General features: G+C 44.5%; 1 protein-coding gene across 2 annotated transcripts in view; it reads left to right on the forward strand.

Annotated features, from left to right (window-relative positions):
- The first annotated feature begins 4,440 nt into the window (after nt 1–4,440).
- LOC144142284 (uncharacterized) overlaps nt 4,441–15,867 on the forward strand; it is a 102,507-nt gene continuing 91,080 nt past the window's right edge. For both annotated transcript variants that reach the window (XM_077673659.1, XM_077673660.1), the window contains exons 1-3: nt 4,441–4,571; nt 7,119–7,232; nt 13,939–14,070. In XM_077673659.1, the coding sequence (XP_077529785.1) occupies nt 4,479–4,571; nt 7,119–7,232; nt 13,939–14,070 (339 nt within the window). In that variant the 5' untranslated portion in view covers nt 4,441–4,478. The remainder of the gene's footprint in view (nt 4,572–7,118; nt 7,233–13,938; nt 14,071–15,867) is intronic.

Raw genomic sequence — 15,867 nt, forward strand, 5'->3', positions numbered from 1 at the left:
TGGAAAATCCACGCTTAAACAAAAACACGAATGATAATTTCTAAATCATGAATCAGATGCGCAACGTTTTGTTGCTTGACGCTACTTCCATTGGGAAAATCCACGCTTAAACAAAACACGAAATGATAATTTCTAAATCATGAATCAGATGCGCGACGTTTTGTTGCTTGACGCTACTTCCCATTGGGAAAATCCACGCTTAAACAAAACACGAAATGATAATTTTTAAATCATGAATCAGATGCGCACGTTTTGTTGCTTGACGCTACTTCCCATTGGGAAAATCCACGCTTAAACAAAACACGAAATGATAATTTCTAAATCATGAATCAGATGCGCGACGTTTTGTTGCTTGATGCTACTTCCCATTGGGAAAATCCACGCTTAAACAAAACACGAAATGATAATTTCTAAATCATGAATCAGATGCGCGACGTTTTGTTGCTTGACGCTACTTCCCATTGGGAAAATCCACGCTTAAACAAAACACGAAATTGATATTTCTAAATCATGAATCAGATGCGCGATGTTTTGTTGCTTGACGCTACTTCCCATTGGGAAAATCCACGCTTAAACAAAACACGAAATGATAATTTCTAAATCATGAATCAGATGCGCAACGTTTTGTTGCTTGACGCTACTTCCCATTGGGAAAATCCACGCTTAAACAAAACACGAAATGATAATTTCTAAATCATGAATCAGATGCGCGACGTTTTGTTGCTTGACGCTACTTCCCATTGGGAAAATCCACGCTTAAACAAAACACGAAATGATAATTTCTAAATCATGAATCAGATGCGCAACGTTTGTTGCTTGACGCTACTTCCCATTGGAAAATCCACGCTTAAACAAAACACGAAATGATAATTTCTAAATCATGAATCAGATGCGCGACGTTTTGTTGCTTGACGCTACTTCTCATTGGGAAAATCCACGCTTAAACAAAACACGAAATGATAATTTCTAAATCATGAATCAGATGCGCGACGTTTTGTTGCTTGACGCTACTTCCCATTGGGAAAATCCACGCTTAAACAAAACACGAAATGATCATTTCTAAATCATGAATCAGATGCGCGACTGTTTTGTTGCTTGACGCTACTTCCCATTGGGAAAATCCACGCTTAAACAAAACACGAAATGATAATTTCTAAATCATGAATCAGATGCGCAACGTTTTGTTGCTTGACGCTACTTCCCATTGGAAAATCCACGCTTAAACAAAACACGAAATGATAATTTCTAAATCATGAATCAGATGCGCGACGTTTTGTTGCTTGACGCTACTTCCCATTGGGAAAATCCACGCTTAAACAAAACACGAAATGATAATTTCTAAATCATGAATCAGATGCGCAACGTTTTGTTGCTTGACGCTACTTCCCATTGGGAAAATCCACGCTTAAACAAAACACGAAATGATAATTTCTAAATCATGAATCAGATGCGCAACGTTTTGTTGCTTGACGCTACTTCCCATTGGGAAAATCCACGCTTAAACAAAACACGAAATGATAATTTCTAAATCATGAATCAGATGCGCGACGTTTTGTTGCTTGACGCTACTTCCCATTGGGAAAATCCACGCTTAAACAAAACACGAAATGATAATTTCTAAATCATGAATCAGATGCGCGACGTTTTGTTGCTTGACGCTACTTCCCATTGGGAAAATCCACGCTTAAACAAAACACGAAATGATAATTTCTAAATCATGAATCAGATGCGCAACGTTTTGTTGCTTGACGCTACTTCCCATTGGGAAAATCCACGCTTAAACAAAACACGAAATGATAATTTCTAAATCATGAATCAGATGCGCAACGTTTTGTTGCTTGACGCTACTTCCCATTGGGAAAATCCACGCTTAAACAAAACACGAAATGATAATTTCTTCGTGAAAGAACTGCAACCTCCGATTTTTATGCCACATTTTGTATTGTGCAATCGTTGCCATGTTGTTAGTACCAACATCCTTTCGCAGGCTACTGTCGATTTCCCAAGGCTCACACCACAGCTGCGAGATTGCTCTAAGAAACTTACACCGCAAAGGAAACGGCTAGCTGCTGGCTATTCGAGCAAGACAGCCGTAGCGGCAGCTATTAGAATGATAGTGACATTTAATGACGACCCTACATCCGTGTGTTTCTTAATATCTGCTGACGCAGACGGAATTTCTGCAGAAAAATGTCCACTTTAGAGACATTTCAGAATAATTGTTTGGTGACCTGTTGGTTAATCCCCGCTTCTGAGTTAAAGTGGCCTTAATTACTATTTCATAATACCTTTGTTTTGGTTTACTGGCTCAAATGGCTTCTTTAGAACCATATAAAAAACCAATCGCTTGCATTACAAAAGCCAAACGTGGGTATGTTTTATTCCGACCTCCTTAAATTTAGTATTCCAACTAAACATTTGTGCTTGAGGGATATGTGATGTCCTGGATCAAATAATCGGCGTAATAAATTGGAGTGTGCTTAAACAATGCAGAATAATATGAAGGAATTTCAGAATGGCACTTAAGACCTCTTCGTGTGAGAATGAGATAGTACAACCTTAGCATTCCTCCTTGATGGTAGATCTACCATGAATACGCTATCTTCCACGGATATAATATCGCCGTTACCAGAAGATTATGTAAACAATCATTTCGGTATACACCTTTGTACTTCAGAAAAACAAAGTAAAACCACCTCCTTTCTGGACTGTTGGGAGCGTGTGCAGATGATCTCTTAAGTGACTCTCTTAGCACATTTTATGCACACACATGAAACAGTCCAAAATGGCGGCGTGTAAGTGGTTTTGATTGTAAAGGTGTACAGTGGGCTGCAAGTCTCTTAGCTGTGGCTACTGGGAAAGCGCTTCTGCCGCGTGGTGTTGCGGCGTTTCCTTGCATACTTCTGTGAGGTGTACTGTCGGGAGCATCTGAACGCGGCGTTTGATGTAGTCTCTTCAAAGTCTATCGCAGTACGGACAGCGCAGATATAGAGAAAGGTGGCCAGTAATGCAATTGGGTCCTCTTATTACACTCCTCAATATCATTTTTCGATTGCGTCCTTTTCTACTCGCTGTTTCTATGATTACACGGATTGACCTATTGCCTGCTAGCACTACATACAATACACTAGTAGCGAATAGCTCCATGGAAACTTCTGTGATTACCACGCTCAAATTACTCCTGTGGGCCACAATACATGTCTCTAACAAATGTTTTGAAGCAGCAGCGTATCCACTAAATGCGTCGTTATATAGCTAGAGGACCCGCCGCGGTGGCTCAGTGGCTAAGGCGTTGCGCTGCTGAGCACGAAGTCGCGGGTTCGATTCCCGGCCGCGGCGGCCGCTTTTCTGATGGAGGCGAAAAGCAAAAACGCCCGTGTGTACGAGATTTCGGCGCACGATAAAGATCCCCAGGTGGTCAAAATTAATCTGGAGCCCTCCACTACGGCGCGCCTCATCGCCTGCGTTGCGTCGGTGCGTTAAACCCCACAATCAATCTATCTATCTATTTAGCTAGAGGCAAGGATCTGCCGCGGTCGGAGGGTGCGTGATTTACTAAGATACCGTAGTCCCTTGATTGAAAACCCTGACCCGAATATTTCCCATTTTATTTGTTTTTATGGTTTTAGGAATTTATTTAGGTATTCATTTATATTTTTTATTCGTTTATATTTTTATTTGTTTATTCATTCATTTATTTATTTTTTATGTATTTGTTTATTTGTTTATTTATTTGTTTATATATTTTTATTTATAAATATTTCTTTATTTATTATTTTTTCGGCTAAGGCGTTGTGCTACTGAGCACGAGTACGCGGGTTTGATTCCCGGCCGCTCCGGCCGTTATTCGCATGGAAGAGAAAAGCAGAAACGCCCTTGTGTGCGAGATTGCGGCGCACGTTAAAGATCCCCAGGTGGTCAAAATTAATCCGGAGCCCCTTACTATTGCGCGCCTCATCGGTTGCGTTGCGTCGGAGCGTTAAACCCTACAGTCAAATCAGGCCTTCTTCCAGGTTGCCATTTTTTGCATTTATTTGGGAAGCAACAAAAATGTAGCTTTCATGAAGAATGCTTCCTATAACCAAAAAGAGGTAGTCTTCTAGCTTTTTGTCATTCAGTTTGCGTTTTCGAAGCTTCAGGACTACCCAGCTGGGGTAAATTCCCAGTTGTGGTGTGAGGGGTATTCGGGGTGAGAACACCAACTTATCGCTTCTCGAAGCAGGACTTACTGTGCACAGTGAGCTGTGAAGAAGCAGCCTGAAACAACTCGCGAGTCTTTTTCCTTCCGTTTAGAATTCCTCTATGACTATATCTAGCACTCCTCGTAAACCGGAAACCAGCTAGGCTTCACAGCGATGAGCACTTCACTGGCAGACATGCACTGGTAGACCCGCCCAGAAGCTCCTCGGTTCGTGTTCTCTGGCTGGTGGCAGGAGCACCTTTATTTGCTACTGTTGCAGTTTTCCAAGAGCCCCGGAATGTCATTCGTAACACCTGTCGACATTAAGGAGCAATCCCATGTACCTCTACAAGCCGGATACAGAGGTGTATCCGGTACAGCTGGCTTGAGGGTATGTACATGATTTTCTTTCCCTCATCATTGCTTGGTCTCTTGTGGAACAGATCGCAAAACATTTTTGTTGCATCGCAGCTCTGTCACAAAATACAATTGCTGTTGTTACCCTGAACTTAATAATGGTCCAGGTTTGAAAGAAAAAAGAGAGAGAGAAAGGTGAAACAATTATTGAGCTCTAAGGTAACAGTGGATCCTTATTTCAGGCAGCCGTGTTTATCCGCACCGTCATAGCTCGGGTTACAAGGAGTGCGTGGTCCTCCATGCGACCGCATGCCAACTGTATTTCCCACTGCTCAGGGCAAAGGACATCTGGAAGCGTTCGTAGCACTGGCTTTTCGGTGCAGTCCGCAACGATATGGCGGAGAATACCCAATTGATTACAGAATTTGCATAGGGCTGCATATTATTTAGGGAACAATAAATGCATTCTAACGGGATGTACGGAGGTGCCTCCGGGAATTTGTCTCAGCGTAATTTCTTCACTTTTGCAAAGGGGTGTGTGAGAGCTTTGCAGTGTCCGTATTGTACTGCTATAATACTGGCTAATTTCTTGATACGTTAGGAGAGGTGTGGGGGCTGCAGGAAACTCAGTAGCTTGGTGGGCCAGATATATAGAGCCTCTTGATGGGCGAAATTGTTACACTTTATTGAGTGGAAAGAGGGCCGCACGATGTCGACTTGGGGCTTTGGGTAATTTCTCTAGAGCTCCTAAAGCGGTGGGCGAGCCACGTATTTCGAGCAGAAACTCCGGAAGGCTGCTTGGGAGCCTGTGATTACAGTCCTTGCAGAGCGTTGGGTGATGGCTAAGGCGACAGCCTGCTCTTTTGCTTCCCTCGCGGAGGACGTCCGGAGTTACGCGCTGGTTATGAAGGTTATGAAGGAATTTTTCCTTGTTGCTACAGCCACCATGCTTCAGTTGTCCTCGTAGCAGGCTGCTTAAGTATAGGAATGGCCGCCATAAATTCGTTCACGTGATTGGCTACAGGCTTCCCGTCGGCCTTGATGGAGGTCGAGGTGTTTGTTTTTTGGAAGAGGCCGAATTGAAATGTGCTGGTGCCAGACGTCTGGCATTGGGACCAGATGAGTCTGTTCTTGGCAGGGCCACTTGATGTAGCAAAGTATTACAGTACGTTCAGCTTGTGTTTGCGCCAGACGAAGTCGTTGACTGGAAAGGTGGACTTCAATAAGTTTGTTTATGGAAATATGAAGCCCCATTGGAAGTATTTTTGTTATGAACATGGTTACATGCAAACAGAGTGCCTGCTTGAGGGCTTTGCGTATGATGCGGTTGATTTTGTCGATGGGGGCTTTGGATATTATGAATTAGGGTGCGACGTAGGTGAGTCAAGACATAATGAAGGCTTGAACTAAGCGCATTGTGTTTTTCTCTAATGCCTCGATGCCTGTTGGCGATACGGCAAAGCATTTGTGATCTGTCTCTTTACAGAGATTGCGAATTGTATCGTCGTTATTGGTATTAGCTTGTATAGTGAGCCCGAGAAGTTTGACGGAAGCAATGGGGTGAATCGCATGCAGCCGTCTAGAGGTACTGCAATACCTTGCTTTTGTTGCTTCGACCTTCTTTTTCTGATTACTATCAGTTCGAACTTCTGCCCTTAGCGCTGTAGGTCATCTGCGTGTAGTATACTCGCTTACTGTTTTTTCCACGAGTTGTAGTGTCTTCTGAAGCCCCCCACTGGGTCCGTCTCTGTCCAAAGGGTGATGTCACCGGCATATAAGGCGTGCCGTAGGTTGGGTATCTCCTCTAGGTTTTCTTCCAGAACCAGAAAGGCGATGTTGAAAGTTTGAGACTTCTAAACATAGTTCTCACAAGCGAAAGCAAAGACTATGCACACCGTGTTTAGTGAAAGTTTCCCGTTGCTCGCGATCTCGCAAACCGCCATTCAGCTATGTGTACTGGATGATTAGATTTTTTGCTTGTACTGTGAACCACGCCGAGAGAACCCAGCTGGTGTGCTGTGGATTGCGAGACTGAGGGACCAAGCGCCTGGAAAGAAGACATTGAAATCATGCCTAGTGACGTGATTTGGGTGCATGGAAATGCACGCACAACAGGCCCAGCAAGGGTTCAGTGCATGCAAAGCAGTCATTTCCTGTTCGCCTACTTCCGTTATATCAATGCCTACAGCTCCAAGCGAGCGAAATGATAGAAATAAAGGCGCAGCATGCGTTCCGGTGGCTGAATAACTTGCGACGCGGTTAATTACTGAAGGATGTAGCGTAGTGCAGCTGTCAATCTAAAAGTATTACTGTGTTTTATTCTGCAGTGCAGCTGGGTACTTAAGGCGTATAGGCAAGTAAACCTGATGATCAGGCACAACCTAAAAACCCAGTACAAGCTGTTTCTTTGTACAAATCGAATATATGCTCGCTTCTCCTTTAAACGCATAATTTAAATTGACCCTTTTATTTAGTATTTTACAATGTTGTAATTCTACTGTTAGATACATTCCAGTTTGAAACGTGAATGGCTGTCATTAAATGCTTACTCAGAATGTTATTTCCGGTTTATTTTGCTCAGCGTTACCCTCAGACTCACAAGGAGGACGACTTGCAGCGTGACTCTGCTGTGCAGCAAGCCCCCAGGCCCGATGAATCAACTGCCCTAAGTGAGACTGCAGAGGAAGAAGATATGGTAAAAACATCGACAGCTATTTACACGAAATATGTGTGCACATGACTTCAAGATGAAGTTTGAACAAATCAAATTTAACACTTTCGCATCGAATATGCTACGGCCACCTTTATCAGAAGCTCGGTTTAAATCAATGCCAGCTGTCTTTCAAATTACTTTATCTTCTCTAAAACCACCGTAGCAGGATGTCGACGCCAAACGTTCAATAATAATCTGTACACAACAAACTTCTCCACTCAAAAGCTTTTTCTTGCCAATGCTCCACTTCTTACAGTATTTTTATATTCATTTTCAATAAAAATTACATAAATGGATAGGTTCAGAGATAAAACGCTGCTTTTTCTGTGCATTACCGTGTATTTCTAGGGGATAGAGCCGTCCTTCACTAAAGGCTCCCACTTGGAGTTGCCCGGCCTTCCAATTTAAAGTAGGCTGGCTAGATACATTAAAAAAGTAGATTTTCGGGGTAAGGTGTTTCGGAGAGAATGTGGCTGTTTTCCCAACGGGGCAATAGTCCTTATAACCAAGCAGTGGCGTGGTTTAGAGGGACATACAACCGATTTTTGTCGAGTATATTTTCCTTGCCGCAAATGAAAGCGCATCACCTAAAGCACCATAATCCGAAACGGTTTTGCTGATAGCGGCCTAGAACTTGAAATGTTCATTTTAGATCTACCAGCCATACGTGTCCAGCCAAAAGGAAGGCTGGCCACTATGACAGGGAGCCGTACGGCAACACACATTTATGAGCACGTCAGATTAAAAGAGGTATCTAAAAATGTCTCTCTGGCTAAAACAACAATAGCGGGCCATCTTTCGTATTCCTCCATGCGGTTTTTCAACCGGGCGTTGAAATCGACGTAATTGTTTCGACACGTAACGTAGTCGACACGTAACGTAGTATCACGTTTAGATACTATGTGTCGCCACCTCTCACACTTCCGAAATTTTATTGAAAAATAGAATTATTTTCACCGGTTCATTTGAAATTCCGTGCGGTGACCTCAGTATATAAAACTCTGAGTTTCATGCGAGGTAGTTGACATGCACTAAACAAAAATCGGTTGTCTGTCCCTTTAAACGTGTGGTGGACGGGCCCGCCATTTTCAACCTTATTTGCAAGAGCACCAGGCAATGAGGTTTTTTGAGTTGTGGTAACGCGGTAGTCTGAGGTGCTTTCGACCTTCGTGTAAATCCTAGTTAATCAGTTGTTACGACCAAGGCCTAATTTTTGATCCAATAATGGTGGTCCACAATGTTGAATTCGCCGAAGCCGGAGAGCATGACTTCGGGGTCACACGCCAGGAAAGACAAACAGCAGTGCGAGAGCACGGACTCACTCATGTAAGCCTCAAAATGGGCGACGCAGCACTCGTCAGGAAAATTGGAACCAGCATCAGATAATGCTATCCAGGGGGCTAGTGAAATGGCGACAGGCGCGGCTGCGCAGTTACACGTGAAGTGCAAGAGCAGATCAGAAGGGTACTGACGATCACAAGAAAGTAGAAAAGCTTCATAGGCTGCTGTCCAGGAGGCTGCTCAGGTGGCACATGGCGAGGCGGCAGCGTTCAAGAGAACGTTCAATAGCCGATTACCAGGAGGCTCCTGGCGACGGTTGGCGAGCTCAGCAAGTTTCGGAGGGTGCTGTACATTGGGCTGGTCAAGTGGTGACGGCTACGGCCAAGGAGTTCAAAAGTTCAGTAACAGATCATCGACAGTCCTCTGGCGATAACAATCGAGGGAAACGATGTTCTCAGAGTGTTTTCATGGGGCTGCTCAAGTGGTGATGGGCACAGTCGCAAAGTTGAGCAGGACATTTAACGGCAGACCAACAAAATGTCGAATAGACTTTCGATTTTATATAGCTAGGAAGTTCTCAGCATCCCCTGGAATTTTTATTAACGCAAACACCTTAGTTCTGTGTTTTATGAAGCGCGTGTGGTACAAGGAATCGTGGTTAGTAGAAAAAATTACCTGAAAAAGATTAAAATTGCGCCATATTCCGAGCGTGAGCTGTAGTTCGCGTGCCAGGATAGAGAATCAGTGCGGGAGGGCTCGGAGGGGGGCATAGAAAGGGTGGCGCATGCGCGCCGGGAAATGGAAACAGGTTTTCCAAACGTGTGTAGGCGGCTTCAGTGATTGCTATTCGAGCCGCTGTGAGGGTGAAAGTACCGACGAGGACGGCCGTGGTTGTCCCGACGATGTCTAGCAAGCGTAATTACCTTAAGAAGCTCCTGTTGTTTGCTAGCGGGTGGAATGGGCTACGGAGGTTACTGTTCAGCAGGATGGTGAAGTGCTGACGGCAGTGTCTGCCAGATTCAGCAGAAGTGTAACAGCAGATCAACCAGCGGTTCCTGGTGATGGCCAGCCAGCACAACGAGCTTGCAGGGTCATCGACTAACGACATCAGATGTATTGCTGCAAGTCCGGCACTGCACGTCACGATTACCCAAATGTCTCAATGCTTGATACCAGCCATGATGGGTCTGGACATAAGCAAGTTTTTTCACGGCGTCACTGACTCCGCAATCCTTCTTAATCTGAATGACATCGACATAGGGGTCAAAGCATACAAATACCTTGCCATCTTTCTCAGCGACCGTACTGCCAGAACCGTAGTTGCAAGAGTGAAGTACGACATTGTCCAAATGGGCTGCCATGGCACCTAACAACATTACGGGCTCTCAGTACGTCTATTCAATGTGCAATCATCAAGTTTCCTCCGCTTCTCAACCAAATTCCTGGTGATAACCTCAGCTTTATGCAGACGTCATAGCTATTCGGTGCGCTTGAGGCAGCGATGGCAACATTGAAGACCTCCTACCGCAAGCATCGGCCACAATGCACAACTATACGTCACTACGTGCTCATGAGGCGTAGTCTGCTCTCCACAAAAGCCTCAAGTGTTTTTTATCGTCCAAACAACTGCAGGGCGACGATAGAACTACCGAAATAGAAAAGTGCACCTCCAAGGGTACGAGATACCCTGAGTAAATTGCGTATGGTTCGTAGGCCTTCGTATACCTAAAGACAGGGAATATTACCTTCACGGTCCACGCCCTACAATCTAGTGGCGAGCGAATCGGGAGGCTCCTATCCAGTGTCGCTAAGAGACCCATATGCATGAAAGAAGTCAACTTCCTCTTATTGGCAGAGGCCTTCATAATCAGCCACATTAACTACGTTGCCACATTTATAAAGATGGGTAAAATGGAGATTTGAAAGGTGTAATGTATTATTCAGAAGGTCACCAAGCCTGCGATAGGCACACAATTTTCAGCCTTAACACATTGCATCATAGCTATGGGTTCACACAACAGCCTAGATCAGCTCACTGAGCCTCACCGAACTGTTGAATGCTACAGGTTTGGAACAGCTATACCGGAAGAACCATTCTCGCCTCTCGTCGTAAAGAGGGTGACACTAATCTCCAGAAATCAACTCTTAACGAAGCAATTCAGAATGAAGTTTACCTGACCACTTATAGGTCACGACCAGGAGTACGCGTTGGCGGCACACCTTTTTTGTTAGCGATAGCCAACTCTTCCTTACTTCGCAATTCACCTTCGAATTCACTTTATAGCCCCCACACTTTTTAAGCCTAATTTCCTGTTCGCCGTTTGGTTCGCCTCTTGTAGTTGTCCAGAGCTGCTTACATTATTTGCGAAGCAAATCTTGACAAATAAGGACTGTTCGTCGGGGTTGATCTTCCGCGTCAAATTTTTGCGTCGCTTTTTTAAGGCGGTTTTCAACTTCTGGCAGATCGAGTACAGCTGCAAGAAGCGTATCTTCGGTAAGCACGCTACTGAGTTTTCGCCTATTTGTCGCGGGCGATTAGGTTTCGTGTCACTGGCTCCTTCACAGAAGCGTGAAATTTAAATTTTCTGGTCTATACAGCCGGTTGGTAGACCGACATCGTTTCCGTCGCTATACGGAAAATAACGAAGTGCCTCCACTTCGGCGTGTTTCCACTGAAGTCGTATCTGCTCCCGTAAGGCTTTTCGTTTACCATTGGCGCACGACGGAGGCGTGATCGGTGTCAGTAGTAAGACAGCATTTACGTTTTGGAAAGTTTCTTTATCTGGCCGCTTTTTTTTGCACGACGCGCGGAGGATCTGTCAGCGTGATCGGTATGACGACGCTTGGGTTGAGTCAAAGCGCAGTCACTGTAATTTGGCGAGCTATGGCAAATTCCACAATTGGGGGTCAAGCACGTGTACAACGTGCCGACGTCACGTTACGCGTAGACGAGTTGCATATCACCTTTTTCTGTATTTGTTTATCTTTTATCAGTTTTGCTGTTTTTCGCTTTGACTGATTATGTGATGCTTTTTTTGTTTTTCTCTTATAGAGAACGTTGGTAAAATGAGCCAAATTGACGAGGAATATCCACCCCAGTACTCACCTTAGCGGTACTCATCTTACCGGTATTCAGTACTTACCGGTACACACCTAAGGGGTAGAAACTTGGAGGCTCATTAAAAGAGTTCAACTTAAATTGAGGACGACTCAGCGAGCAATGGAACCGAAGATAATAGGTGTAAAATTAAGGGACAAGAAGGTAGCGGAGCGGGACAGTGAAAAACACGTGTTAAGGACATATTAGTAGAAATTAAGAAGAAATGGGTGTGGGCAGGGAATGTAATGCGAAGGCAAGATAAACGTTGGTCATTAAGGATACCAGAGTTGATCCCTACAGAAGGAAAGTGTGGCAGGGGGAGGCAGAAGCTTAAGTTTGCGGGGATAAATTGGTCACAGTTAACAGAAGACTGGGATAATTGGAGATTAATTGGAGAAGCCTGGCCCTTCATTGGGCATTGATAGGCTGATGATGATGATAATGATCCGACCTCGTCCGACAACGTGTATCAAAATCACACAGATGTAGGTCGCGATTAACAGGTGGTCCAGAGCCATCGGACTACGTGCAACGTATGCCTCGCGGTCCGATTCGTCATTTTGTTTAGATGCTACGGTTGTGCTGCAGTTTCGCTCGGCAGATCACTCACATGACTCCATTCTTGTTTACCTAGGTGCTACGTACCTTCGGCTATGCCAAGCAGTTTTGTAGTAAGTTCCACCAGTTTATGGAGATTTAGGAATATGTGCGTAAGATGTAAGTTCTCCGTGAACGTTTAGGTTAGAGTCTAACGCCTGTAAATTAAAGCGTTTGGGACCGCGATATTTTTTTCATTATACACGTCACTTCGTTATATGCTTTGAGCACTTTCCTGACCCCCCGAAATAAGCAGACATTCATACTGAGAGAAACAATAATCAGATTTGAACCGCAATAGTCGAAAATAAGTAAAGAATTTTTTTTCTGTACAGTAGTATGCCATAGTCAATACGCAACCTGTACCAACCTGATGCTGTCAAGGTTCACGGCGCGGTGCGGCGCGAGGTCACAGGTGAAAAGATGTATATCTGCAGCGTGTCCAATGCTGCTACCGCTTCGCGGGTAGTTAAACGCTTGGCTCGTCTGCGGGCTCTTCATCACTGCTCGCTGGATCACTTTTGGCGTCCCTTTTCCCTATGATGGCCTCCACCATGTCTACACTTGCAGGTCAGAGCAAACCAGGGCCTGGCCGTCCACCGAGACGTAATAGTCAGCCGTGACGCTGTGCGTGTTTATCGATTCCTGCAGCTCCGTGGCTTAACTGGATGTCTTTTGGTCGTCGGCACACCTATGGGCTGCGGGTTGCCACGTGCGTTACTAAGTGTATTCGTTATCACACATCAAGTTCGTGCTTCGGAACGCATTAGTTTCTTCATTAAACCTGCAAATTCGCAGTAGTCGTCTTCGCTGTAGTGGCATTCACAATACATAGTCAACACAGCAATCTGGCCAGGGCCTAGGCATGCTCCGTTGCAGAGACTATTTTGTAGTATAAGCGTTCGTTGTAACGGTGTTTCATTGTATATTGTATACTTCAGAAGCTTGTTTCTCCCCTGGAAACCATCAACCCACAAACCCTTGGACTCCTGCACTCCCAATTTTGCCGTCGCTCGGAGGATTATCGGTCTTATCTACAGACCTCCTGTTCAAAGCTTCACGGAGGCATGCTTTTAACGGATAACCTCGAATGTTTGGAGAAACTTTACTCTCCCCGAACTGGAACTATGAACACGAAGAACAAGCCCTGGTTATACAACTGACTTTACAAGCGTTCTTATGGACGATACAAAGTATGCTTTTAAGAAAGCGGAACAACTGGCATTAAAAAGCCTCTTTGCCGCACGAGACGAGTCACGTAGCCCGAGACGACCCAGCGGCGCATGCAATGGATGCTGCGGGGGTGGTCGGCTGCCGATCATCTGATCGGCTGCTCCCGCGGTGGCGGCTACCGCTCATGTGAGCAGAGCAACTGAAAACGGGGCCTTGTGCGCAGCTCCGGTAGCGGTCTCAGCGAATGAACTGGCAATAAAAAGCCTGCAAAAAGCCTGCAATATGTTAGCTATATGTGCTCCCCTGCGGCTTTCCTTCTCGCCTTGCCCTTAATCACTGTATTTTCATTTCGCATTCAGTTGCGGGTAATTTTGCGAACCAAGTTACAATGTTCGTTAGGTTGGCGCTAATCTGGCATATCTTCCTTTTGGTTACAAACAATATTTCTGAAGTCCTCGTCCTGTGTTTTTTTTTTGTTCTGATACCCTGTTTATGATATTTTTCCGATGTACGTTTGGTGTTCTCACCTCACTTCAGGAGGTCACTGAAAGCTGTCCGCAATCACCGGCCGCAGCAACCATTGCGGACACTGAGCAACGAATGGCCGACATTTCAAACTCTTCAGCCTGCCAATATTGTTCAAGAACATTCCAAGCGGAAGAGTTTCAGGTAACGTATATCCTGCCTGAACCCCGTATTGTTTTAAACTTGTTTCACAGGTATTTCGCGTTCGAGCAAAAATAAACACCTTCCTCAGCCCTTTAAACCCTTCGTTTTGGCGGATGTAAGCAAAAAACAGTGATTAGGGCTGTGTTAGCTTATTATATGGGAAGCGAAACAATCAAGTTAAACAGTGGCATAAAGTGTACACGGGTCAAGGCTTGAGAGGTATGCATAAAGGCATCGGGACATTTAAAAAAATATCAGAACATCGTCTATACAAATACTTTTGGGCAGAGAGACATAGAGGCATCTGCGATCTTGTTTGTGCTTGGTCAACGAAAATGATGGCTTAGCAAGAGTTAAGAGAAACATTCGTACAGAAGGGCAACCAGCCACTCGCACCATATTCTAAGTGTCAATATTTTATCCTCCCTCGCCCCTCTAACATAGGGTACTCAACAATGTGTATCCAATGAAGCTTCCGAGCTCCCTTCCTCTGCCTTGAAGAGGGAGAACGTCGAGCTGTTCTCACCAGTGAAATGGGCAAGGTCCTGTTTCAATTGTCTGTAACGGTGAGATAAACCGTATTGGCTTAATATTAGAGGCGGTATCATTAAACGCACCACATTGCTTTTTTGATGTCCTGAGGAGCGGGTTTATGTATTCCTCGGGGTAAAAACGGGCTCGTTTGAAGTCGGCTCCGGATTTATGAAGTCTTTGTGGTAGATACCGACTCCTCGCGCATCGGACGCGCGTGAGTGGTCAAAGGCGACAAGACGACTAATAAACGCACACCACATGCGCGCACATGAAGGCAGATACATACAAAGTGGCGAAAGGGGGTTCGCAATGCAAAAGCGTTTAAGGATATAATACTTAATTAGGGCTGCATTACATGCATCTTTATTATTTGTCATGAAAGTGGGAAGGCGATGTCACTGCTGCAGGTTTTATTGTCGTATTTTCTCTGCGGTGATTTCTTGCGTGCAGCCACTAAAGCCTTCAGCAACATGTGCACCAGTCTCCCGACTGCTCCGCAAAGATTGCCTGAAATGAATGTGATTGGTGCCAGTACACTTGTCCTCATAACTACCACTAGGCAGCCACTTTCTATATAAGATGTTGGTCTTTTACACTACCGTAATGCCTTTTCGCAGCATGAAGTCATCATGCATATCATAACTAGTAGCATACAGGCATGATGACCTACCTGCCTCACCATACCTTAATATAAAAGCGCTACGGCGGTGTGATGTTAGAAACTAAATAGGCAGCTGGACACATGACTTTGAACGCACTACAAGGTTATCAAGAGTGTTCATGATTTTTGTAGTTTCCTGGCTCAGTTGCCATACTGCTACAGATAGTAGGATCGAGTTGTGCATGTAGAATTTCGAATCGTAGATTCGAACGATAAGAATGATATTCTAAGTATTCTACATTGACTTCAAAACTGTTTTTAAACAAATATTTCAGAAAAAAACTCCATGATTCTCATTTGAAATTGAGAATATCATTTTGAGAAAAGAGTTATTTTAATGCGACTCCTTTCTTTCTATTTCGTCAATAGTTTTCCGAATCGCATATCCCTGTGCCAAGAATAATTCCCTTTGCAATGCCATAAGATATACACCCATTTATCGAAAACATCCATTATGTCAGTGAAGGCAACGCAAACCCTTTATCCTACCTTTCAGGACTTCCTGTTGTTTTCTGCATGTTTGAATACAAATTGAGTACAAATTGAATACAAATGTTTGAGTACACACGTAGACATGAGGATTTTTCACAGGTCCAATTCGT

Source organism: Haemaphysalis longicornis, unplaced genomic scaffold (genome assembly GCF_048455015.1).
Source record: "Haemaphysalis longicornis isolate Haplotype H1 unplaced genomic scaffold, Haemaphysalis longicornis Haplotype H1 scaffold_6, whole genome shotgun sequence".
NCBI lineage: Eukaryota > Metazoa > Arthropoda > Arachnida > Ixodida > Ixodidae > Haemaphysalis > Haemaphysalis longicornis.